The sequence below is a fragment of the Mastacembelus armatus genome, chromosome 16, assembly GCF_900324485.2.
Source record: "Mastacembelus armatus chromosome 16, fMasArm1.2, whole genome shotgun sequence".
In the NCBI taxonomy this organism is placed as follows: domain Eukaryota; kingdom Metazoa; phylum Chordata; class Actinopteri; order Synbranchiformes; family Mastacembelidae; genus Mastacembelus; species Mastacembelus armatus.
In genome coordinates, this window is record NC_046648.1 from 20263954 (window position 1) to 20289739 (window position 25786).

At 38.1% G+C, this 25786-nt stretch overlaps 1 protein-coding gene and 3 long non-coding RNA genes across 11 annotated transcripts; 1 reads left to right on the top strand and 3 right to left on the bottom strand.

Annotated features, from left to right (window-relative positions):
• Positions 1–5014: 5014 nt before the first annotated feature.
• On the bottom strand, positions 5015–7961 carry LOC113136271 (uncharacterized). Of its 2 annotated transcripts, none has more exons than XR_003296243.2 (3): positions 7752–7957; positions 6703–6812; positions 5015–5985 (listed from the first exon to the last, which is right to left on the bottom strand). It is a non-coding gene; the product is annotated as an uncharacterized LOC113136271 (long non-coding RNA). The 2 variants fall into 2 exon arrangements; XR_003296244.2 differs by having other exon boundaries at positions 5021–5985; positions 7831–7961.
• Positions 7962–11578: 3617 nt separating this feature from the next.
• On the top strand, positions 11579–12876 carry LOC113136272 (uncharacterized). The gene is made up of 3 exons (XR_003296245.2): positions 11579–11850; positions 12372–12417; positions 12561–12876. It is a non-coding gene; the product is annotated as an uncharacterized LOC113136272 (long non-coding RNA).
• A 1077-nt stretch (positions 12877–13953) lies between these two features.
• On the bottom strand, positions 13954–17642 carry LOC113136270 (uncharacterized). The gene is made up of 6 exons (XR_003296242.2): positions 17458–17642; positions 16175–16192; positions 15815–15844; positions 15415–15462; positions 15141–15197; positions 13954–14576 (listed from the first exon to the last, which is right to left on the bottom strand). It is a non-coding gene; the product is annotated as an uncharacterized LOC113136270 (long non-coding RNA).
• A 1346-nt stretch (positions 17643–18988) lies between these two features.
• On the bottom strand, positions 18989–24694 carry dhdds (dehydrodolichyl diphosphate synthase). Of its 7 annotated transcripts, none has more exons than XM_026316902.1 (9): positions 24638–24694; positions 24182–24262; positions 23531–23647; positions 23287–23429; positions 21803–21919; positions 21570–21671; positions 21333–21447; positions 20289–20396; positions 18989–19731 (listed from the first exon to the last, which is right to left on the bottom strand). In XM_026316902.1, the coding sequence occupies exons 2-9, from the start codon at positions 24242–24244 to the stop codon at positions 19489–19491; spliced, it is 1008 nt and encodes a 335-aa protein (XP_026172687.1). In that variant the 5' UTR covers positions 24245–24262; positions 24638–24694; the 3' UTR covers positions 18989–19488. The 7 variants fall into 7 exon arrangements, with proteins under 7 accessions (XP_026172687.1, XP_026172681.1, XP_026172685.1 ...); XM_026316896.1 differs by having other exon boundaries at positions 24182–24273; positions 24638–24676; XM_026316900.1 differs by having other exon boundaries at positions 24626–24676.
• Between the last annotated feature and the right edge of the window lie 1092 nt (positions 24695–25786).

Here is a 25786-nt window from a genome sequence, read left to right on the forward strand (position 1 = left end):
GCTATTTCATAATCATAAGACATGCGGCTGCTGCACCTCTCCAGCTGCTATAGTGGGGATTTTGTGTTTAAGCACATTATACTTCTTTCAAAAGATTGCCATGTGTTTCATGCAGCCATTAACTCCACTGATTTGTTTAATCACAGTACTTTTGTCCGCCACTACTTCTACCCAGACTGAAATATCACAACAAATATTGGATGGATTTGCTACTTTATGTTATGATTGGTCACCTATGTGGAGGTGAGCAAAGAGCCAGGGTTTTAGCTTCTCTCTCAATCTCTCTTTTAATTATATGGATATAACTATTTCTGTCACACTTCATGACTTCCAGGAGAGATGGACTGAAAATCTGCTGCATTATGTCCTAATTTAAACTATATCATGTCTCCCAGCTCTCTGTGATAATAGCTTTTACTATTCCAGTGTGGTCCTAGGGTCTGGTGTAGCTTGGTCCTTAGTCTTGTTGTGACTGTAAATGTCAAATAAGAAAAGGACTGTCCTCTTGTCCTCTGACAACATAAATAGTGTTTTTTGAGGAATCAACCTTTCGTATCCCAAACACCAACTCCAGTTGTATAGTCGCAGTGGCATGCTCATCTGTGCACTTGGGAATGATTTCTCACAGCTTGTAACTGGTTTAAACAGGCTGACAATTAGTTACAAGCAGGTTTTTGCAAGACTGTAAGCAGCTCCCAAAGAGCAGCCCTGCTGTTTTGCTCAACAGGAGTTTAAAGTTCAAGACAAAGAAAACATGCAAACAATTGCACATAGAAGGGTTTAAACCTGTGTTTCTCAGGTGTGACAGACTCATACATTCAAAGCTTTCCAAGCAGATACAAACCTCAAAATTATACAGAAGTACAACACACACAATGGAAATTTAATATAAGTAAAAACAACCTGAGAAAGGCTTTGAACCCATAGAAAGAGATTACCCTCACTGTTATTTTATAAACAACACAGATCTTGTGATGTTGACTTTGACTGTGACAGATGACCTTCTAAAACCCTGGAGCAAAACACTGTCAGAAAGCCACACTGGGCATGCTCAGTAGCAGCACAGAGATGAAACTCACCAGAGAAGCAAAGAAGTAACTGTAATTTAACACACAAATTTCTGGCATGTGTCTGTTCAGTGAGAGAGTAGATGTGACCAACAGACATGACCGACATACATGACAGATCCATGAATCATGTTATGTAACAAAACCAAATGACATCACATGACAAACCTCCCAGTCTGCTTACAGCATCAGCTGTTGCATGATGAAGTTCACATAACCGGTTCCTCTCACGCTCACCAATCCTCAAGATTTGCCCTTAAAATTTCAATTAACTGACAGCACTTTGGACCAATGAGGAGCCACTTTCCTCAACAACAATAGTTTTGAGTGTGCAGTGGCAATAAATTTTCAAGTGCCGAGAGTCTTGGTGGTTCCAGCTGGATGCAGTTGGACAGTTTACGATCAACATGCACATGAAGTACTACATGCCTCAGCTGCCTGACTTGGAGCCTCTCAAATGTCCATCCACAGCTGCCTCCCTCCAAAATTAACCTGGCTTGGTCTGATTTGTATCAGTGAAGAAGGGGGGGAGGGTAAGAAATAACAGCTGTCATTCATCTCTGCGTTCTTTTTATAGTTGACTTGAGTATGAAATCTGGACCAGCTCCTGGTGTCACTGGAACTTTATTAGGTGCTGGATGAGTTATAGATACAGCAGTGACAGAAAGGAAACATGGCAATGGGTAGTAAACAAATCGAGATGTAAGTCAATCAAGATGTGTTGTTAGTGCTGTCACACTGAAAGGCCTCCAATGGAAAACTCTGGTTTCATTTGCCATTTTCCAACCTGAATACATGGCTGTCAGGAGCTAACAGGTGAAAACAAATATTTTCCCTGTTTATCATGCATGTCCAATATTACTTAACCAGGTAAAATCTTATGTAAATAATTACCACTCAACTTCTCAAAAGCAAATAGACAACGTGTAAGACCCTGTAGCAGTCATTGATTTCATTTAGTTGTTTAAAGATTTTATCACAGTTGGTGTAGTTTGTTTGCTTTTTTCTAAGCTAAGAGACCATATGACCATGCTAATGCATTTTAGTCCCAACAGAAAATAAACACATTCATATGACTATGATGCTGGATGATTCTAACCCCTTAGGAACAGGTTTGACTGACCCAAGGGCATTTATTACAATGATGTTCATTTCATTTGAATTATATTTGAATTAGCTCCCATCCTCAGGAAAGAAAACACATCCTGCAAGATGTCAGTCAGCAGACAGATCAAGCAGAGGTTGGCTTGTGTGAAGCGCAGTCAACAGGTTCAAAATGGAAAAACAGAAAAAGTGTCAGTGACTACTCAGTATATCACAGGTTATGCAAGCTCCTATTTACTGAGTCACGTGGCCCAAAGGCATACCTTTGGAGTAACGTATATCACCGCCTAACAATGTACCCAGGAAAGGTGATCTTTTCCATATAGGGTACTCAAGACCTTGTAGGTCAACCTCTGAATCCTCCCATGACAGCAATAACCCCCAGAGGTAAAAAAAAAAGATGAGTATTCAGCATTTAACGGCGACAGAGTGAGAGTCTGTAATTCCCAAACCACTGCCTATTTCCAGCTCTGACTCCCATAGCCACTGGTATTCTCACAAGCATTCCCCTCCAATATAGAGAGGAAATCAGCAGCTCAGTGTCCCTGCTCCACTCAAATAGGGGCTCAACCAAAAATGTGCCCATCAAACCCTTGTGGCCTGTTAAAATAACATTCTCATGCTGCGGATTTTGATTAACAAAAGAATTGTCTGCACTCACATTATGTGATGTTCAGATAATACAGATAAATATTTGTTTAATTTTTTTACCCTTTTGGTTCATCTTCCTATTCAAGAGGACTCGTTCCACTGCACCATACCACTTTAAGTCCCACCACATAGAGCTCAAAATGTCACTTTATTTATGCAAATACCTCAAAGAAACTGAAACTGTCATCAAGCTTGTTCACCAACTCTAAACTTTAATTAGTGTTTATTTGTTGAGTACAGTGATTTACCTTTTACTGAAAGTTTACTGTACCGGTTTTACCTCAGCATCGACAGCAAAGCCGAAGACTAACGTACAATAGTCACATAGCACTTAACATTTGCAATGAAGTACAGATGTTGCATCATTTTTGTTGACTAAGTCACTAGCATGTGTGACAGTGCTAGTTTTGGTTTACCAATTCACTGCTTCCTCATACAGTGATTGTCATGTTGCAACAGGTTCAGCATGTCTTCCAGTTCAGATAAAGCAGCTCAGTCTTAGGGAAGGATGAACAGATTTGAGGTTGGGTAGTTTACAAATCTTCAAGTTCTGAGATAAGCTTCTTTTTGGTAAATCCTAATGAAGAGAGATGTGGGGAAAAAAATCAGAGTGAGATTATTAGACAGAACGTGGCCTCCTACTCCTACTCCTAAAAGGTGATGTAGACGCACTAACAGCTAGAGCGAACCTTTAAACTACAACTTTACAACTGTCCAACAGCACTTTACATTTTGCTTGTTATTTTGTGTAATGCAGTGTGTTTTTAATAAGACGTGATACCCTGAAGCATTCAGGGATAAAAAGCAGTGGATAAAAACAGACGCTGCTTATTGTGCTGCAGGGCAGGATGTCTGTGACCTGAGAGACACTGTGTTCTCTGCACGCCAGCCAGACGAACAAGAACAACCCAGACTGAACCTCCATCTTTAAACTTCTTCTTTCTGTGATATTGCAACCACATATGATACTATATGTACCAGTGGGAAAAGACACACAACTGCAAGTCACTGTTAACAAAAACAGATCTTGTGATAATACCACTGGTGAAAAGGTTGAACATAAAGTGGCCATCAACTTCAATTTCCATCCATTCCCAAATAACAGTTTTTACAAAAAGCTTTTCGCAAACATCTAGAAAACAAGTCCATCCACAAAACCTCACTTGGTTTCAAATGTTAAGGTCACTTCTCTCTGAGAGTAATCCTAAACTCTTTTAGTTAAAACTGGATGGATACTAAAACAATGTAAAATAAAGGGAATAGATCCCCACCCTTGTCCCAAATAATCATCCCCCCATCCACATTCCCCACCATCCTTTTGTCTTTGTGGCTTAGAATCAGGCTGATTTTGGTGACGCATCAGCGATTAGCCAATGGGCGCCCGTCGTTAAGGGTAGTGTCCTGGTCCTAGCACCACTGAGACGTCAGTGATATTTTTGCCCAGTGATATGTGGGAGAGGATGGGGATGGCGAAGAGGAGGAGCTTGCTGTGTGGGTAGAGGAGCACGTGGCGCCCAACGAGGTCTCAGCCTGTCACGGGGCATCACATCAGCCTGTAAGCAAGTATGTGCAGTTTCCAAACTCCACGCCCTGCATGGGAAAGGGGAGACTGTGCAGAAAATCCATTTGCAATCTGCCTTAAACCTGTCTGTGTAGCAGTAGAGTGTGGGCGTAACGTGGCAAACATCAAGAAATCAGTTTTATATGGCCCAGCATTTCAATTTCTCTAACACGTTAATGATTGGTCAAGCTGGTGAACCAACGTTACCTTTGAAGAGACTCAATGTCCCAGGTTTACATGGAATTAAAAGACTTCAGACATGTCCACCTCACACTTGGTCTTTCATTCCATTGAACAGTTAAAGCTCAGGTGCATTTATTGTATGAGCTTCTACTCTGACGCTCAAGCAAAACAATCCATACACAACATTTTGACTATTTCATTCTAAATGTGGGCTTGCGTGTGCAGAGGGAGGCATCTAGCAGATGGGTGGAGGAGGGGAGCCATGTTACATCACCTAAAGAGACATAACATGCTTCCTGCTGCGTGCAGATGATAATGCACATTCTCTGACAGGAAATACTGAAGGCTCTGCGGCTTCCAGTGCCAGCTGAGTTTCTTTTAATTTGCAGAAAAACTGTGAAATGGTTTCATCTGATTCAACTTTGAATACTTTAAATGATACTACTGCCCTTCCTTCAATATTCACAGCTTTATTAAATCATTACAAAATAAAGTAATACATTCATCAATAAAAACAAGACATGAACTTTGCTTTGAATAGAAGTCTGCACACCTATGTGATGTTCACTAATGAAAGCTGTTCATATTAACAGAAGGGGTTGTAACCAGGGTGTTTATGAAAGTCAATACACATCTTATTAACACTTGGATTTTTAAAAACAGTGTGAAATAACAAAAAAGACCATATAAGATAGTGAATAATCTTCAAGTCCCCTTGCAAATATTCACTGAATGTCTACCACCAGACAGATACATTGATAGATATATATTGACAGTTTACGTACAGTAATCTGATCACTAGGTTGGTTTGCACAGAAAGAAAAAAGGGTTGACTTTTCATACCTTTTAACTGTGGTCTTGGCTTGCCATCGCTTCATTACAAAGTACATCACAATGTTTTTAGTACTGGCAAAATTCACAGTAATTTAAGAGGTCCCCCATGCTTTATGTAGCTTTATGCTCCGAACAATATTGATCTTGCAAACATGCACCTTTGTAATGACTAATGGTTAGGTCCAGTTTGCAGTCAGCTGGTTATTATTAATGACTTAAACCACTCCATAAAACCAGCCCCCCAAGTTCCTGACAACAGAAAACATATAAAACATTTAGCAGCAGCCCTGACATCCCCAAAATTCTGAGTGTAGCTATGGTGAGAGGTGAGAAATGTGCAGCATTGGAAGACACTGCCGTGTCTCCACTTCCTTGCTCCAACTTCTTCACTCCTCCTTGGCTCATTTATTATCTCCACAATCGGAGTATCAAGTCTCTTCAGGGCACAGGGTGGACCTGGACCTTCTCCGTCATCTGTTTGGCACTGTAGTAGGACAAACTCAGGCCCATGATGGCCAGCATCATGGCTATCTGGTTGACAGCACGGTCTTGTGGCTGTGCCTGCACCTCACCAGCAACTTGCCGCTGCAGAGACAAACAAGACAAAGGTCAGAGGTCCACCAACACTGGAAATAATGAGCCAAAATGTGTTTGTCAGCGAAGATCAACTCCTCTTTGTCCATACCTGTCAAAAAGCAAACATTCAAATGTGTTGCCTTAAAAGACTCATTCTTTAAAATAAGTGATATAGGCAACTTTAGTTCTAGAGCTCAATGCTATGTTGCCAAACCGCTGGGGAAAAGAGTGATAAAAAAAACATTAGGGAAGGGAAGTTTAGCAAAAGGGGAACACAATGTTCTGTGAAGAAAATAGAGCAAAACCATAAACCTAGAACCAGACAGCATGTATTGTATACAAAGGCTGCCTGTGTTAGCTCAGGCTGGTGGTGTCTAAATCTACAGCCCCAATTTGCTTTCCATGACCCTGGGGGGGCAGAAAGACAGGAACATCAGCTTTTTAAAATACTGAGGCGTATGTGAAAGCTGCCTAGATTTTATCAGCAGATATAATTGTAGAGGGTCACAGCACTGAGCCACTCACTTGAAACTAGTTCAACCAATGTTAACGCCTTTTTAACTTAAAGTCCACATTACTCCAACAGATTTTTCTGTGGTGGAGATTAAAGACATATGGCACACCTGTCATTCATTATCCTCATCAGAAACAATAACATCACATAGAGTCACTGGAGTGCTCAGTGCACTTCAACGTTCATTCGTAAACTGCGGCAAAGCTTTGTACCTGGAGGAGGCGGAAGTATCCAGGTGTCAGCCTGCCCAGTCTGATGATCATGTTTGCTGATGTGGTGTGAAGCTGTTTGACAGAGGTAAAGGTGGGGTGGTTCTCAAGACCTGCAAAGAGAAGGGAAAAAAAAAAAATCACTCTACACAGCACTCCAACAGAAAAATTGAAGCCACAACAAACTGAAGAAAACAGTAATCAAGACTAAAGTGATGAATGTGGAATTATAGATGGAAAAATAAATTATCCACTAGAGGTTAAGTCTCCAAAACACATCAAAAACCTAAATACACATTGAATATTTCTAGTTGTATTTTAAGGTAGACTTCTATAGACACCAGATAGAGATCTGTCAAATTTTCAGTGAGTTTTCATAAGAATCGCCGCCAAAGAAGGAGAGAACACTGCATCGGGCTGGCAAATAAACCAAAACCATCTGATCATTGAAACATAAAACAACAGGCAATGACACAAGCTTCAGGGTGTGTAGATCCAATACAATCCCCATGTAACGAAAGTCCAATATACATACAGTGAGAGCGTATTTCAGACATTTCACAACTGGAATTCTTTGAAGTCTAACCTATGGAACTTGGCTTCATTTCTCATTGTTTCACAGTTTCTGCCTCGACTTCCTTAAAACCCCCTTCTGTCATTCAATTATGTTTGTACTGGATCTGCACCAGAGCAAAAGAGACCATTCATGCTGTGTTCCGAAATGATGCAGCAGAGGACAATTGAGTTTATTCACTAACAGACAACCCTTTAAATAAGTGATGCTGAAAACATTATGTTCAAATCTAAATGTGTGACATCAGCTGTTAAGACCCCCCCCCTCCCCAAAAAGAAAAAAACACAAAAAAACCCAGATGAATGGATGTCCTTCCCAACATGAGGGAGATACCAAGATTTTAACATTTCAAAACAAACCTAAATTGGTTGCTTCATGAACAACCATTACCACCAGCAGGGATTTGATTATTGCATCTGAAATAAGGTTCCAATAAGGGTGAGGAGGATTGTGGAGGAGGAAGCATTAATGTGCCAACCTGGTTGGAGTTGCCCCCATTTACGAGGAAAAATGGAAATCCAAGCTTTAAAAGTTCCTCCTGGTGTGAAAAGTTTTACCTTTGAAAACACACAGGTTCTCCTTCTTCAAAACAAACAAAAAGAACTGAACGTGCCAGTCCAGCTGGGCAGGGGGACCTTCTGCTTCCCAGCCACGCTGAATAGCTAACAAATGCCAGTGATAAACCTGAACTGCTTAGTGCTTCTGTGCTGTGCTCCGCCTTTTTATACTGCCCTGCTCTTACCCAACCAGATCTGCAGGCTCCCTGCAGCACACACCCACTCTCGAATACATACAGTACACACCACTGTCGAAACGCATTACTCTCACTGGGTTGCTTTCCCCAAACACACATCTTCCTTAACCCATCCAACACAAAGAAAACCCCTTTGAGAACTGTCAAATGTTGTTTGCTCATTGGGTTAACACTAATAAATAGGAATAAGACAAACAAAAATGTGAGCGTGAGTGTGTTTTCAACAGAGCACGCTTGTCAAAGAGTAGGGTTACATAACCAGCCTGATGTGCCCTTTTAATTTTCAAACTAGGGCAGAAATTAAATGTCAGATCTCTGGCCTGTCCATCAAGAACCTGACAAAACTCCGGACTAGAAAGAAACATTAAACACCTTTTATTAATGTTAATTTCGGTTCAGGGTTTCAGTCGCTCCAGTGGCTGCTGCTATTATTATTATATAATAATCATGTCACTCAACAAATAGTTGGTGGTGGTTTCTCTCCAAGACTGAGTGAGACAGCCAATTTGTACCATGGTGCAATGTAAGTTTTCAGATGTTTGATTAACATTCAGTCAATGTAAACACAACATGGGTCAACTTATATCGAAGACTACTATATATTCAGAAAGAAAAAAAAAAAAGAGATCTTGAGCAAACATTACACAAATTTGGCTCAAATTCTAGAAATGTTATTTCAACCTGGTGTCCAAGCCACAACAAATAAGACATCAAAGATTTCACCTGCATTTCCAGATTTTGTTACAGGGCATTAGAAGGCTCCTAGTGAGCAAAGCATTTTCCAGTGATCAGTAGCAGGGACAACACAGGGAATACTCTTGCTTCCTTCACAACAAGGATGAATAAGAACACTGCCACATTGAATACAAAATCTTAGATTTAAAAGGGCAAATTAGTTGACTGTGCAGATCCTATACATACATACAGACATTGACTTATTTCTTATGATTATGATATATTATAGATGTCCGTTGGCCCTGCCTGCACACGCAGCCTAAATGTTAGCTCAGGTTGTGAACAATTATGTTGTCTATGCATAGAGGTGAGCCATACTGTGCTTAAAGGGAAACGTCAATAATTTTTACAACTACAGTTTCAAAAAATAATTTTTTTTGTTGGTTTAGTGTTATAAGAGATGATGCACGTCTTGTATAAGAGCTTGTGTGGACCTGGGGAAAGTTTCTAATAGCAAGTTAAATAAATATCTGACCATAGCAGTTACAAGCCAGGGATTGTGTAACTAATCTCTTACGCCATTCAGATGTATCATGGGAGTTGTAAGATCCACAGGTGGGCCTGGTCCATGATGAAAGTACACAGCTTGTAGGTTAAATTTTCTATCCGGATGCAGCAAATGCTGAAGTGGTTTTTAGGAGCGGTTCACTACATGCCTTAGCGTGAGTGCATGTGAATCGCCTGTAAACTCCAGATTTATCTGAGGCCTAAGTTTAAAGCCAGAGGGTGTTTCCCCATTTTTAAATGCCAGTTGTATATCCATTCAATAAGTGACTGTGGAGGGCAATGCCGACCAGAAACAGACGTATTGCTTCAACACACAAAAAGTCACACACTTAACATCTAAAGCCGCTTACTCTTCACAGGCAAAAACTTTCTTTTTCGTCTAAACATTTCAGAAGCACAAAACTGATTTTGATGTCAGGGAAAACATGCAAGAAATTGCCTCTCCTTTCGTCCAGGGGATGAGCAGAGCAGAGCAGAATGCTGTGCGAATGTAAGACAGATTGGGTGTGAACTACTTTCCGCCATCTCTTCCCCAGAGTCACATGTGCATCAGGCTCGTAAACATTTACTAGGTGCACTATATACTTAACTTTAAAACAGCCAATCAGTAAGTGTCATGCTCTCCTCCGCCCTGCAGCCAGGCGGCCTATAGCAGAGAACCTCCTGAGGCTGAGTATGGATGATACCTGAGGCATCAGTAGCTTCAGCAGGAATATGGACAGGACATCGCTCTGGCAAGACAACAGCAGCCAGGACAGCTAGTCCTGCAGTCGCTCCACATACATGACTATGTGCACACGTCTGGAACCATGATTTCTCTGTATTAGTACAATGGTTTTGAACTTGATGTACACGCTTGCTCTCGCTGGGGATCAAAAACTGGCAACAAATAATGAATTTCAAAACCTCCACTTTTTGCATCACTGCAAAAATACACATTAACACTCCCACATCCCCCAAAACATTTTAATACATCAGAATCTAAAAGATCGTCATTCTGCATTTCATCAAACATTGTAATACTATAGATATATTTTAGTAGTACTTGTTTAGTCTTATAAAACATAACATTTTTGAAAAACACCTTTCACAACCTCCCAGAAGTCAATGTAACATCTTATGGCTGTAACACACAGAAACAAGAATGTGGAGTAGAGTGAAGAGAAAAACTACTTGGCGTCATTTTAGGACAATTTAAGGGAATGTCAGAGTTCAAAGGGTTCATATAATTGTGGTCTCCTTTTTGGGCCCCGGCTGTGAAGATGCGGACATATTTGACTCACAGAAACAGGAAAAAGTTGAATAAAATCCAGGAGAAACACAGTGAAAGCTTTGTGAATTCAAATTAGTCAAATAATTAATCAGCACCAATGTAAATTACCCACCAACTGTTAAAACCACCTAGTGAGCTGAGATATGAGTGCAAACCTGATTTAGGAGGTAGAAAGTGACCCTCAACTCTAGAAAACAAGCCTGAATGTAGTGCATGTAGTGAATGTAGTGTACTACAGCTGAGCAAATAGTACCAACAAAAAAGCAGCATGGTAAATATTCTTGGCTTAAAATACCTTCACAGTAAAAGACTTTCAGATTTAAAACATAAATCAACCTACATAAAATTGCCACTCCAAGCTCAAAGTGGCAGGTATACCTCGAAAATAAAGAAGAGTATTTTCCAGCATCTATGCTGCCAGGGGGCTAAATTTACAGATGACATGTGCACAAAACCTCCAGTCCAGACATGCACCGACTGGCATTACAGAGAAACTGAATGCAAAAGACAGTAAAATTTTTAACTCATGCTGAATCACTATAAAAGTCTCCAATAAAGATGATGGAAATTACACAAAGAAACGCTGCCAGATTTTAATGGGGAAAATATCTGTTTTTACCTGCTAGGGGCTGTCTCTGTAAGGGCGACTTCTTCAACACATTCAATTAAAAATACATCTCCACTATATTTCTATTCTTAATCTAATCCCAGTCAGTTTCATTAAAAAATCCAGTTAGAGCGAATGTTTATTAAATGTCACATTTATCTGCTTATGTGCTTAAAATTACATTATTTCTACAGCCACGTGGATTCATCAATAAACTATTTATTTGTAAACAAAAACAACTTCGACTAGTTTGTTTGTTTGTTTTTCTAACAAAACAAAAGTAAAACCCTAACGCAAAAAAAAAAAACTAAAAAAAAAAACATACTTTAAATGACTGTTAACTGAGAAAAATAAAACACATGAAGGTTAACCCCAGAGACAACTGAACACGTGATTGTTGAACAGTATTACAAAACCAGCTGTGGACTCTCAAGATTCTCGCGTCACTTTGCTTTTCCTTGAAAGTACCAAGCGAAAACCGGTCCGCTTACCTGCAGCTGGACTGGGCTCTTTGGGCAGTTTTGAGGGTCGAGCAGCCTGCGTTTGGATGAATAGTACACTATGTTCACGTTTATGTAGGAGGCCGGGACATGTTTAGTGTGGAAGGAAAGGGGGGTGGGGCCCTGCAACATGCCAGTCTGCACGTGGATAACACAGACCCCCACGTCGGCCAGAAGTGAGCTCGTCCACTCACATGTTGCGTGAGTGCTTGCGTGTTTGTTTGTTTGTTTGTGTTCTGGAACATTTCGTCTTTTCCCGCCCGCCATAGATCGCCATATATTGTGAAATTCCAAAACATAAACACATTTCCTGTATGTGCACAAGGCTTCAAGCTGTATTTTGGCTTAAAACGTGGCCTTAATACAGTCACATACATTTGTTACTTTACAAGACATGCGTTTAAAACACAAGTAAAGAAACGTCTAGCTTGGAATAAATGCAGGCAGGTGTTTGACAATGTTTCTATTATGTATTATGTCTGAAATGCATCGTCCAATCCACATTTCAAATATGGGGAATTTCTAAAGTCCATATATTAGCTACTTGAATCAGCTGAGACTAAAACTTCAACCTTGACTTTAAAATAGCAACTGATATACTCTCATCACAAAATCCTTTTTTTAAAGCTTTTTGGACATGTACATGGAAATGTCACACCCTATATGTACATCCTGAGAGAGAGGATATTTTCATGTCATCCATGTTGGCTCATCTCTTTCAGGTTCGAAGGAAGTGATGAAGCTATTTTGAACACAGTTTGTCTGCAGGTGTGATTATGTTCATCAACATCAGCTTTAAAATTGTGGCGATTAGGCAAATATACCTGTATGTCTCTGTGTGTTTCTGAGTTCAGTATTAATGTAATGCACGACTAGAGTCTCTCACATTTGTCTTATCTGTTGCGTTGCAGTCATCCCTTGACACGTTTCTGCTGGTATCACCCTTCCCTCCAGGCTTTACCACATGTGGAGCGAAATCACATTGGACTGATTTAAAGTGTGTTTACTCTGCAGTCTGTGAACACCACACTGTTTTAATTTAGAAATGCATATGAACCTACAGACCCAAACCAGCAGGCCAGAGATTGTTCTTGCAGTGATTTTTTTGGGGCATTTTTGCTGTTTGGTTTGAATATTCTGCCTGCTTCTGTGATGTTGGTTTATCACCACTAGACTCAAAAAACATTATATTTCAGACCTATATTTAATAAGAAAACACAAGGATTATCAAACTATCAAGCATGTCTGTAGTTTGGAAACTCAGAATATAAGTAACAAAACTAATGTTAACAGATGGAGATTGTTCATGTTGTCAAGGAATTAAATATCTTCAAAAGAAACAAAAGATACTTCTGGTGTGTTTGAGCTTTCTGGCTGATTTATAAACACCTTTCTAAGAAATATTTGAATTATCCTCATAAAAATATTGATATACTACCTAACAAAAGCTAAATGAGTGATGATGATGGGAAATGTTGTATTTGATTCATACCTTAACGAGACCCACTGCTAAATTTTTGACAGATCACAGAACGTTACACAGAATCCTCACCGAGGTCTGATCAAGTGTTTCAAAACAAAACGTGTCATACTTGACCGAGTTTCACAGGCTGTGTAAGATAAAGGAGAGGGAGACCCCCACTGGAATAACAAGGAGGGAATCATCTCTCTCCGTGATGTGGGACTGCCCTGTGGTGGTGCTACAGAGTAAAACCACTCAGGGATTTGGGATTAACTCTTCACTCTAGTAACATGTATTTTTGGGAATATTTCAAATTTGTGCCCCACTGTACAGCCATTATTCTGGAGAAATATACTACTTCAATTTATTTTTTGGCATATAAAGGTTTTATACTGAAATACAACAGAGAAAAGTAGTCAGCATTCAAGTTCAAGAAGCAATGCCACTTGAATAAAAATACTCCAACTCATTACAAAGGGATTACATTACTGTACTCAAAGCACATATTACTTACTGTACTTATGATCAATTTTAAATGGGTTGTCAGCTATATGAACATGTTACAAAGTGCACATTTTGACCATCAATTGCACTAACAATCCAGTGACAAAATATGAAGTACACATTGCCTTTAGTTTTACTAAAACTGCTTTTACATGAAGCAAATTACATGACTGCAATAATTTCATTATACAGGCTGATCAATTCATATCCCAAGAAAAAAAAAATATTTTTAGAATTCAGGAATTTCATTAAGATACTTTGCAAACATAATATGATCAACATATAGATCAACTAAAATCAGCTACACTACTTTCATCTCACATCAAAGTCACACCAAGACATTTTGAAAATTTTTATTCAAGAACATTTAGATCAACCATATAAGTCAGAAATGTTTCCTCTTCCCCTAAAGGAATAACTTAACAGAATATTTTAAGCGGATGATTAAGGTTCACATCATATGTGTGTTTTTTTTTTGGATGTATTAAACTTTTGACCTAATAAGTTTTTTAATGTGGCATTTCACTCACTACATCTCATGTCAACATACAGTGCTTCAAAACAATTACTTTTATTAGTTTAACATACAATACAAGGAGATAAAAGGCTAATCTGAAATTTAATATGCCTTAGCTGCCTTTATAATGTTTAGAATTAGAATTCAAATCCAACTTTTTGGAAAATATCTATTACTCAGCAGTTTACAATAAAACAGGATTAGACAAACTAAAAATGCCACGTCTACAAGATATGGACGGCAATAATTTTAGAATAGAAAATGGTTATGAATGTGAAAACAGAGTTGTTACATCAAGTGCAAGCCCAGAACAAACCTATAAATGACATTTGTAATATAAAACTTGGTAAAAAATACTTATTTAAAACTGTACAATCACCAAGTACACAGAGTGAGCATATCAGCTGATATTCATTTGGCTTCAGCGGCTTCAGCCTTTGGCTCCTGGGGACAGGAAATAAGACAACAGCAACATTACATTAATTGCTTGTTTTGGCAGCCTGATAGTGAACGGCCCTGTACTGTGATCAGAATCATACTGTGATTTTCTCTATTTCATCTTATTTACAGTACTGCTGGGTGCCTGCAAGTTTCAAACTAGACACCATTAGACTGCACCAAGAAACCACATCTTCAGTCTTGTAAAATTTTGACAGGTGGTAATGATCTAATTACAGTTGTGTACCTAATTTAAGAACTTGCAAATACCTTGTGCCAATTTCCCTTAACTTTCATTTTGGTTTATTGTGTGTTGAGTTTGTGAATAAAATGACAAGGCTAAATAAACTATAATACAGATGTATTCAAGGGCATCTGCACCTCTTCTTACAGTCTGATTTTTGCTGCCACTCCTTCCTTTAACATTACATTGCAACAATAATATTGTTTACTGAAATCTGTGTTAATTTGCCAATATGGATTATTTATTAAATTACACTGTACACAATTGAATAAAAATGTGCTGTTGTGTGAGTTATGTTGGAAGCTTTCTCTCCTAAAGAAACAAACCTCAGCCTTGGTGTTTCCATTCTCAGCTGGTTTGGCCTTCTTTGCTTTGGGTGCCTTCTATAAGATAACATTTAAATCAATTACTAACATATTATAGCTCCCCTGTTAGAATAATAAACAAAATAAAATGTACCAAAACATGTAAACTGTTTCTCAAAAACATTCCCCTTTTGCCTGAACTATCGCAAACTTAATTTACAAGGACATGAATCAATTTAACATGCGACACATAGCATAAAAAGATTTTCTAATGAGAACAGCCAGTGTTTCATACTTTAGCAGGAGCTTTTTTCTTAGTCTCCGCCGGTGCAGCTTTAGTCTTCTGCAAAACAAGAAGAGTCACATTTCAAACTTTGTGTAACAAAGAAAGCAGAAGAGTACTGACTACAAAAAAAGATAATGAGCAAATTATTGGTTAATCTCTGCTTTCATTGTAACCACTAAAGTTTGATAACATATTTAGGTGATGTATATTACTTCCTTTTCTCACAAAAAATATTACAATTACAATTTTCATAATTTCATATAAAACATAACATGGATGTGCAATCCAGACACAGAGGCAATGATTTTATGCATTTTTCAATTGAATTATTTAGTTTATTCCTTAGAAGAACAATCACAAAATTAGCTGTTGTACTAAATTTATCACTTAATGTTTCTAAGAAGCTTACCAGAGCCAGCCGTGGAGAACTTCTTCTTTGCTACAGAGACAGAAGGAAGAAAACCTTAAGTAATAATATGCCACATTTACAGGCATAATGTAAACTTACAGCCAAACTTACTTAAAAAGTAAACTAAAAGGTAGAACAATTACAAAAAAGTAAACGTAAGGATAAAATTACATTAAAAGCAGCATTTAACCATAATTTAATCCATTTAACCTCCAAATTTGACATAAACTATTGAACTTCAGAAAAAGTGATTAAATAAATATTTTCTGACAAGGTGCAGCACTCTTGCAAAAAAAAAAAAAAAAAAAAGAGAATTAATGTTATATGAATTATATAAGTACATATGATATTTTTACAAACCTCAGGGGGCACGAGTTGCTGTAATGACAAAGAATAGAAAAACAATATATCAATTAGAATGCCAGCACTGTACATTACAATTCACAAGAACACAATCTTCCTAAAATCACAGTATTGATCGGGTACAGCTGCTGATTCTGAAGTTCACACAGAACTTCCCGCGCATATTTGAATTCAAATTTAGACTGTCCTGTCACCATGACACAACCTTGGCGCCCTGACAGCTTCCTTTGTTTCGTATCAGTGCGCGCACATAGACAGCTGTTGGGAAATGGATAAGATTACTACTTTACTAATCTGTAGCTGCCACTGCCATACGATAAATGCACCCAAACGTAAACCTGCAGGGGCTGCAAGCAAATCAAGATTTCATTTGGGTTGAGATTTTAGCAGGAAACGTTATTTTATTTTTTGTCTAACGTCGTATTTTTACCTACTAAATTGGCATTTTTAAAAACAAAACGCTTCTACGTAATCGTGTAACTACTAAATACACAAAGAATTACCTTAATTCTAATAAAGCAAAATACTCCCCGTCACTGGGACATATCTTAGCATTTTCTGATACGCAGTATTAAAGAAATGTCTGAGGAGTTTGATATTTAAGTCTTGCATTTATTGTTGTCCAAATTCAAAGTGGCTGACAAAAATATTAAACCTTTACTGAATCAACATGCTCCAACAAGCTCGACTTTTCATATTCAAAACAGTAAAAAACAAATGGTGCTTCCCCTCCCCCACTCCTTCCTCAAATTTGCAGCTTGTGCTTGAACTTATTTTGATTGCTAACGTTAGACAACCGCTCGCCTCTAACGTTAGTTACACTAGTTAACAAGGCATGCAATCGTGCTGCCTTTGTAGCTACACATTTACAGCGCGCATCGAAAGTTTTTTTGCTGCGTTTAACCTGTCAACAGCTCCCTCCCAAACGGCAGCCAGAGGCAGAAAACACAGGCGCTGCCGAAAAATTTGCACAACGCAATAACAACGGCTGCAACAGTGGGCGCTTTGGCGTAGGACTTGAAGGTGTCAATATGTGCGTTATCAACCGTGTTAAAACTGGTTAGGAGATCTCATGAAACCAGCAAGAATATAAATCTTTAATTTCGACTACTAGGAGGATGCCTGAACTGGTCTTCTCTGCCAGGCCGCCATTGCTGCAACGTTTATTAGGGATGATGACGTTCCTCTGATGTAGAAATATCAAACGCAGCACAACCTTAACCTCGAGTTAACACCACGCTAATGCACTGAGTTAAAATAAAATAAAATCAAAATCCTACCTTTGCTTTGGCCATGTTGCTAGCAGGAAATGCAAAGAAAGATCACAAAAATAATAACCGTAAAAACGGACTTTTTTCGGAGAGATAACAGACAACAACCGACCAGTCGCTCAGTAAAATGGCGAATGTATAATGCAAACGAATGTTTTTGTAGTTTATACACTGAAATATAAGAAGAAACCGGTTTGAACCAGTTTTGTATTTCAAAGTCTGTGATTGGATGTAGATGTGTCACGTGGCTTCAGGCACCACCCATTTGTTAAAGAGGCAGGCGGTAGACCGAAAAATACCAATCAGTACCGCAGGAGGGAGCTATATAGAAGGGCTGGTTGTGGGCTAAAAAGGGGCGTTTAATTTTAGATAATAGTTGGAGTCAGTAGCACAGCACGTATTCAGATATTAGTATTAATGATGTCAAAGAAAAAAACATGGCGTTACAAGTAAAACATGAATTTAACATGTGTCCATGCACTGTTATTAAGTTATATATCATATTACTGGATGCTTGTTGTTTTAATGTGCAAGCTGCACTTTATTGTTGCAGTTGGTTGAGGTGAAGCTAAGTATAACTTTAATACCCTGTAATTAGGTTTTATGTGTACATAATACACCACATTTTTATGTGCATTATTTATGTATTTATTAACCAGTAACAGGTGGAATATTTCCTTCTGAAATATAGTGAAGGAGAAACATAAAGTAGCAAAACTTTAGGTAAAGTTTAATTTACTGAAGCACTGTATTTAAATACTAAATCAGTATTTAAGTACAGTACTTGAGTGAATGCACTTAGTTACTTCCGACTGCCTGAACATTTTGTACTGTATTGAAGGTAATTCAAATAAAATTGCAGAGTCAGTAATGTATCAAAACTATTTAATGTATGACTATGACCCCTACACGTTATATTACTATGCTCCTAATGAGTCGGCAGATGGTATTCTAGAGGACCTAACCTAATCAGGGTGTCAGTGAGCGTTGCATACACCAAGACATGATAATAATAATAATAATAATAATAATTATAGTAATAATAATAGGAATTAAATTGGATTTAGGTCAGTGGAATGTGAGGGCCAATGACTGTCACTGCTGGCGTCATTGCCTTCGTCATCCAGGAACTGCCTACACATTATAACCACATGAAGCATTGTCCGGTGTCCAGGATGCTGGTGCAACAACCAGTATCCTGGTATCTCCACCATGCTCTTGGGATTGTTCTGAGAGACGCAGCAAACCTTCTTGTAACTGCACATATTGATGTGCCCTCGTGTAATAACTGAACTACCTGTGCAACCTCAATAGGATGCAGGTACTGCCTCGTGCTACCAGTAGTGACAAGGACCCTAGAAAAATTAGCACTAAAAGCAAGTGAATCTGATTTGAAATCATTTGTATTTTCTCAAAGGACAGAATGAGGACTGACTTTTTTGATGATTAAGTTTTCCCTTAATTTTTTTGAGCAGTTTATACTTTATAAAAAACAGTACTAGAGGAAATGTGTATGATATTTTTCAGCTCAGTCATGTGGTACAAAGTACAATGGGTCATTTAATCACATCTAACTTACGGTAATCACTTTATTCTGTTTAAGAAAGCTGGTCAAAATCTAGTTATTTCATCAACATCACACTCAACAAACAACACTTTCTTTAGGCCTCAACAGAAATGAACAACTGTATCGATTTTTCATAATCTGGGTGACTGCTTTGGAAACATTTCCAAATCATAGATCTGTGGGAATCTGATCTTCCAATCAATGGCATGCATTTGACACACAGTTTACACAACAATTTAACTACATCTTGACCAGATATTTCCATGATAACAGTTATTTTTTTTAAATTTACAATCATAAATATCACAATTTTTCTACAGCCCCATAGGGGTAAATTGCCCTCTCTTCTTGTACAAGTCAGTAACAACATGAAACCATTCTCATTTGCCATCTATATTCACTTTTCCACAGAAGCCCTTTTGGGAAGAGGACCACGGAGGTTTCATCCCCACTTCAATTTGGGGAGAGCCTTCCTAGGCCAAAACAGCTTCACTGCATAAGTCATTAAAGAAGGAGTCTCTCTTGTGCTTCAGTGCTTGTAGGAATTCCTGAACTCGTTCTTCCCGGCAGGCAGCATAGTGTAGCAGTGCCTCTTGTCTTCTCTGGGCGTCGGCAGGCTTTCCATTCCCATGATGCTGCAGGTGTTCTGCAATACAGTCACGATCTGCCTCTAGCTGCTGTAAGGCCTGATGCTCTCTGTGGAGATCTCTGGCTTTCTGAAATACAACACATGAAAATTCCAGTTAGTCATGTGTAACTAGGAATAGTTTTAATTGCAGATGTAAAATATATGTCTCCTTTATTATGCTGACAATGTAGATGTATAGTGAAATCACAACACTCATTACATACACAACAAATAATGGTAATGGCTTCCCTTTACACCCTGACAGATATGGACCTGGATTTTGGACAAGAATGTACTTTTTTATTCATAATACAGTCAGAGGTGCATCCACACAGACTCTGCATGGATCCTCAGATGACAAATTTAAGTCATGCAGACATATGGACATGGAAATCATGACCTGGCTATCAATATGGCAAGCCACTGAGGGTTCAAGGAAGCCAGATAGACTTGATGACTATGTGCTTTGTTACTGCATCATGCACTTCTGGTGCACCATTTTTAACCAATGCAAATTTCCTAATTGTGTCATAAAACAAAATCATGTGCCATTTTAATGTACTGCCATATGTGAAATGGAAAAACTACCATGGGAAACTGGGAAGCTTAAGACACAGCCTCCCCAAACCTCTATGTAGGCCTTACCTGAATTGATTTGTGATTTAATTGATATTGCAGAATGGCTTCACACAGGTTCCAAAATGAGTACTCTGGCCACAAAACTGACTGAAACACTATACAGGAGTGGGAACTCTGCAGAATGGATGATAAAAAAAATAAATAAATCAATATTTTAGTCTCAGAGGACACAATATGATGCCTTCACAGTTCAAATAATTAAATTTTTTGATGTATTAGGTTACTATTGTTGATCATAAGTTGAATGTCTACCTTTGTGGTTAATACTTTATTGTTACACGCATAAAAGCATGTATAAAAAACCCTGGTATGAAATCAAGCTAAACATTTAAGCATTTATGAAGAATTATTTGTTATTGGTAAAATCAAATTTCATTTTTCATCTTTGATGGCTGCAAAATTACAGAAGCAAGACAACCATACACAGTATGTGACTACTCCAACTTCGCAAAGCTTAACATTCCCTCTTACTAGCAAAATCAAAAAGTGAAATTAAAAACTATCAGATCTTGAAAACAATAGTTATTAGCTGTCAAGGATATGTTTTGCTGACATCAAAGACAAATTTGAAGCAGTGTTTAAACTCACTCTTAAAATTAAGTTTGGAGGGGAATACTTTGCACAATATAAAAATACTAGGTTAACAACTTCTCTGCCCATTTTTAAAATAATTATTTATATCTCTATGCTGTTGCTCAGCATTGGACTGGGGACAAAAACTGAAATTGGTCTTATATATCTTATTTGAAATAACTAACTTTGAAATATACTAACTCAGATTAGCTTTGTAGGACAGCTCAAGCTTCATTTAAGCCTCATAATTTTTATAGTTCATTTCTGCACAGGAAGAGGACTCTGTACTATTCTGTATAGTCACATTCCAAGTAAAAGGCTTCAAGGTCGGTTCAGAGAGCACAAAAGGTTACAATGACTAACACAGATTGTCATGTATATGAGGGCTTGTCAACACTGTTTTAAAACCAACCAACCAACCAACAAATCCCATCTTGATTTGCTGTCATTGTTCTATGGAATCAGTCTTCTCTTTACCTGCCAAAGGAGGAAGTCGCTGAGACGCACCTCTCCAGAGGTGCGAATGAGCAGATCAGGATTGGGAGAGTTATTGCTGTACAGACAATCACTCAGCAGCACTTCTGAAACATCGCTGAACACAACGGAAGCACAAAACAGTTTGTTAAAGCACTATGTTTTTATATTCCATGTCACATTATGGATGTCTCTAAGATACTGATATAATGTCTCAGTATTGTCTTGGCAATTGTTTACCTTGCTCTGATCAGGCCCTGCTCCACTCCCCAAGCCATTTCTCTGACTGCATTGGTGATTTCATATCTTGATGTGTAGGCAAAACACACATTCAAGAAGCATCTGCAAAACATGAATTTGCATAACGGTGGTGATTTACAATGCATTTTTTAAAATTAATTGACATTGGATAAGTAGTAAAGTGGTAAAGTTGAGTCATTAATAATGAGGTCAGCACAAATTGATGAACACACTTATTGTGACTCCTGGTTGTGACCACAGCTTTAGCAATCAGCTTCTGAAGGTCAAGAGGCAGCATATTCAAGTCACCCAGCACCCGGATACACACACCATGCTTCTCCAGATTTTCACTACAGGAAGGAGGAGAAAAAAGAAAGCAATTTAGAGTAGAAGAAAAATGGGAAAAACTTCAAAAAGAACAGGGAGAACAAGAACACAGCTCCATTCATACACAGCTGCTGAAACGTGCCTGTCTGCATTGCCCACACAGGCACTCAATAAGATGCTTACATAGGAATTCAGTGAGTGCACTTTTCCTGAAATGTTGCTGAAGGCCAGCGCAGTGATTAGTCAGGTGTCACAATTAAGACTAACCATCCACCTTGACAAAACATCCTCATGGTGGCAGAAGCCTTGTTGTCAACAAGGTTTGCAAGGCATCATGATTCACAAAATTGTTGGTATCAGTAAAAATGTTGGTATTAAAGATTTTTCCCAATTTAAAAGAATAAATGAAAATGAATTAATAAGATAGACACGAATAATAATAGATAAAATAATAAAAAAAATAAAATATTTAGAAGTGCAGGTAACTAACACCACAGTGTCTACTGAGAAAGCATTTTTACATTTTAATGAGCCATAAGCATTCAGCATAGCTAAGCCTCCATTGTGTAAGAATATTGGAAATCCAAGGGAATTCTTTTTTTCTTCAGTCAACATTCCTACTGGATTCGAAATTAAACTGCAGCTTTTTTTTGTTTTACTCATTGGCCAATACAGTTATAGATGAGAGTCTTTGCATCATCAAAAAAAAAAAAAAAAATCAATAGTCAGTCCCAGCTACTTGTAGATGTAAACTACATATCAACAATGTAGCTTTGAGGGACAACACAACATTCCCAATTTCTATATTATAATAATAAGAAGTGCTTTGATTCTTTTTTAAATAGAACTTCAAAGAACTTTAAATTACTTTACACAGCTGTGCCAAACTCTGCATTTGGTTATTCTTGACTTTACTTTGAGGAAGCTGTGACTCGTGATATATAAAATGTGACTTGCCTGACAAGCACCAGCCAAACAAAAAGCTATTTTGAATATTTAGAATCCCGAACTTCAATTCAATTCAATTTGTACAGGGCCAAATCACACACAAAAAAATCATTTTAAAACACGTTACATACAAACCCAGCAAATTCCTTATGAGCAGCACTTGGCAACAGTGGAGAGGAAAAACTCCCTTTAACAAAAGAAACCTCGAACAGAACAAGGCTCAGTTTGGGTGGCCATCTGCCTTGACCGGTTGGGGTGAGTGGATAGAGGAGACAGGACAGCAGCCAGAAATAATAAACAAACACTGTGCAGGTTGATGGGGGCAGTAACTGCACATTGGCAGTGCAATGCAGGACAAGGGATACCTGCATAAAGTATATAGAGAGAGAGAGAGAGAGAGAGGACAGAGAGAGAAAACAAACTAAGGGAGAGAGAAACTTACTGTTCCTCCAACAGCCTCTCAAATTTCTGCCTGGCCAACTCCATCAACCCATCCACCTCATCTTTAGGGCGCTTGAAGTTCTCAATGCTGAAGGCATATACTGTAACCTCTTGGATGTCCAGATGCTTACACCAGCGTAGGGTCTGGAATAGAAGGGATAAGGCATTATAGATACATGAGCAACATATTTTAGGACTGGATGACGTGTTTGAGAAGACAAGCTTTAATACCAATGCAGCCTCACCTCTGCCAGCTTGTTGAAGCCCTGCATATGCCCTTCCTGGCGCTCCATATTCTTCTTACGTGCAAAGCGACGGTTACCATCCATGATGAAGGCCACATGTTTAGGCATGGGTCCTGCCTGAGAGAGACAATGTAAGGGAGTCAGGAAATGTGGGGTGACAGAACATTTCATCCCTGGTCTTAGAAATCATAGAAAAAGAAGCAAAACAATTAAGTAATGTTAAATTGGACTTGTGGACTATGTTGCACTATTTTCTGCAGGCAATAGTCCTGTTAGTTTGTAAATCTCACTTATTACTATAACATAGAGCCACAGGGGTGAGTTCAGTACTGATTTAGGAAGGAACAGAAATATTTAGCATGCCTCAATTACTGTTTGTAGTGCTAAATTGTAGTGCACTGTTGAAGAAACCTAAATTATTTTTATTGTGCAATGAAATAAATATTTCTTCATCTAGATTGCTAGAGGTGTCTTGGGGACTGTGGACATAAATCCAGAACTAGAGTAAGTGTTGACCTTCTCAGTTTTACAATCACGGCTGGGTATTTCTTCTTCGGAAAAAAAGTCTTTGCCTCTGTGATGACCCAAATGCAATAACAAGACATGCAGCTAGTCGGAAACATACACCTGAATATAGAAAAGTCTGCTTACCTTCAGGACATTGGCTGAAAGTTTTTCAATCAGGTTTAATTCACCTTCCCTTATCCACGACATTTCCAGGCTTTAACCGGTCTGAAAACAAGCTATTAAAGTGTTTTAAAAATGATTTATGAATATCAACCTTACAACTCACTCTAAACCTGACAAAAACGAATTACCAGGTTACTGTTAGGAAAACATACTGAATATCTTAATTAATCTCGTCATTTTAAAATCAGTTCAGATTACAGTGACCAACTCGTCCGTTAACAGCCAGCCTGGCTCACAAGACATGCAATGAACTTAACTGCTAGGAGGCTAAAAAAAGCACAAACGCAGTCACACGTGGACCAGAAAACATCTATTCTGAATAGAAACTACCCCCTTCATTCAAACTACTGACCCACACGGTGCTCCACTAACGAAATTACTGACATTTCATCACATTTCACGGACCTTCCAACTCACAGCTTTTACGATGACGACCACTTCCGCATTGGAGTCAAGTGACGACGTGACGACTTCCTGTCAGAGACTGGATTTTCAAAATATGTGAATGGATTCAACGTCAGACAGGCCCAGCATGTATTTCAATTACAAAACGGCATAAATAAGAACAAACAAAAGTGTTTCCCCTTTAGAAAACTTTTAATAAAAACAAATTTGTATTTTATTATAGAAAGAATAAATGTTTTTTGTTTATTTTATTGTTTATTGTTATTTATTTATTGTTCCCTGGTCAAATTAAATCCCTACCTATAACACAATTCAGAACCGTTTTCCCTTATTCTTTTACATCAAAGATACAAAACTACCATAAAGAGACTAAATACAACTCTGACGGCAGTGGCATTCAGAACAACCACGGACAGACATTATTAGACTACAAAAAAAAAAAAAGTCAACAAAAAGACTCATAAATAAAGAAATGGATAAACAATTACAAATTTAGTCTGGGGTTGTAGGGCTGGTGCCTTTCACTTGACTTTGAACGGGAGCCTATTCAGTGTAGACATTGACCTAAATAAGGATGGATTAAATGCTCAAAAACTATTCATTCATTCATTCAGGTTTTTGCTATATTTTAAACTTTTGGACATGGTGCTTCCTAGTAATTGTTTCCTGACAGCCCAACAGACAGATATCCTGAAAGATAATGAGCTAAAATTCTAATTCTTCAATTAATAGACATAAAGAGATTTTTAAAAACGTTTTTACTCATGGAATTTTTGAAAACCTATAATAGGCTGTACAGTATTTAAAATCATGATATAAACCAAAATATCTTTTAGAAAAATGACATTTGTGGGGAACAAAATTCAGCTTTTATTTGTTTCTAATGTTGAAAATATTGCTGTTTCTACAACACATACAGTTAGTACCAACATCAGCAAAACATTTAACACAACCAGTTGGGTAAGCTATTATTTAGGATATTAAAATATACAGTGTTTGTCCAGTATTTTGGGTACATTAACACTATTCTTCCCAAATGAATATTGTCAAAACACACTTCCTCTTGGGATGAAATTCTTTTTGTTGTGCATTAAATTTCAAATACAATCATTAACAAATCAGATAACTGATGCCATGATGCCTATATTTGATACATATATT

Bases quoted from the DNA above. Each gene is read 5' to 3' on its own strand.
- dhdds (XM_026316902.1), bottom strand. From the start codon at position 24,244: ATGTCGTGGATAAGGGAAGGTGAATTAAACCTGATTGAAAAACTTTCA. The intron at 21,920-23,286 runs GTAAGTTTCTCT...TCCTTCCTGTAG, and splicing joins GAGAGGCTGTTGGAGGAACA to TGAAAATCTGGAGAAGCATG. The intron at 21,448-21,569 runs GTAAACAATTGC...CGTTGTGTTCAG, and splicing joins CAGGGCCTGATCAGAGCAAG to CGATGTTTCAGAAGTGCTGC.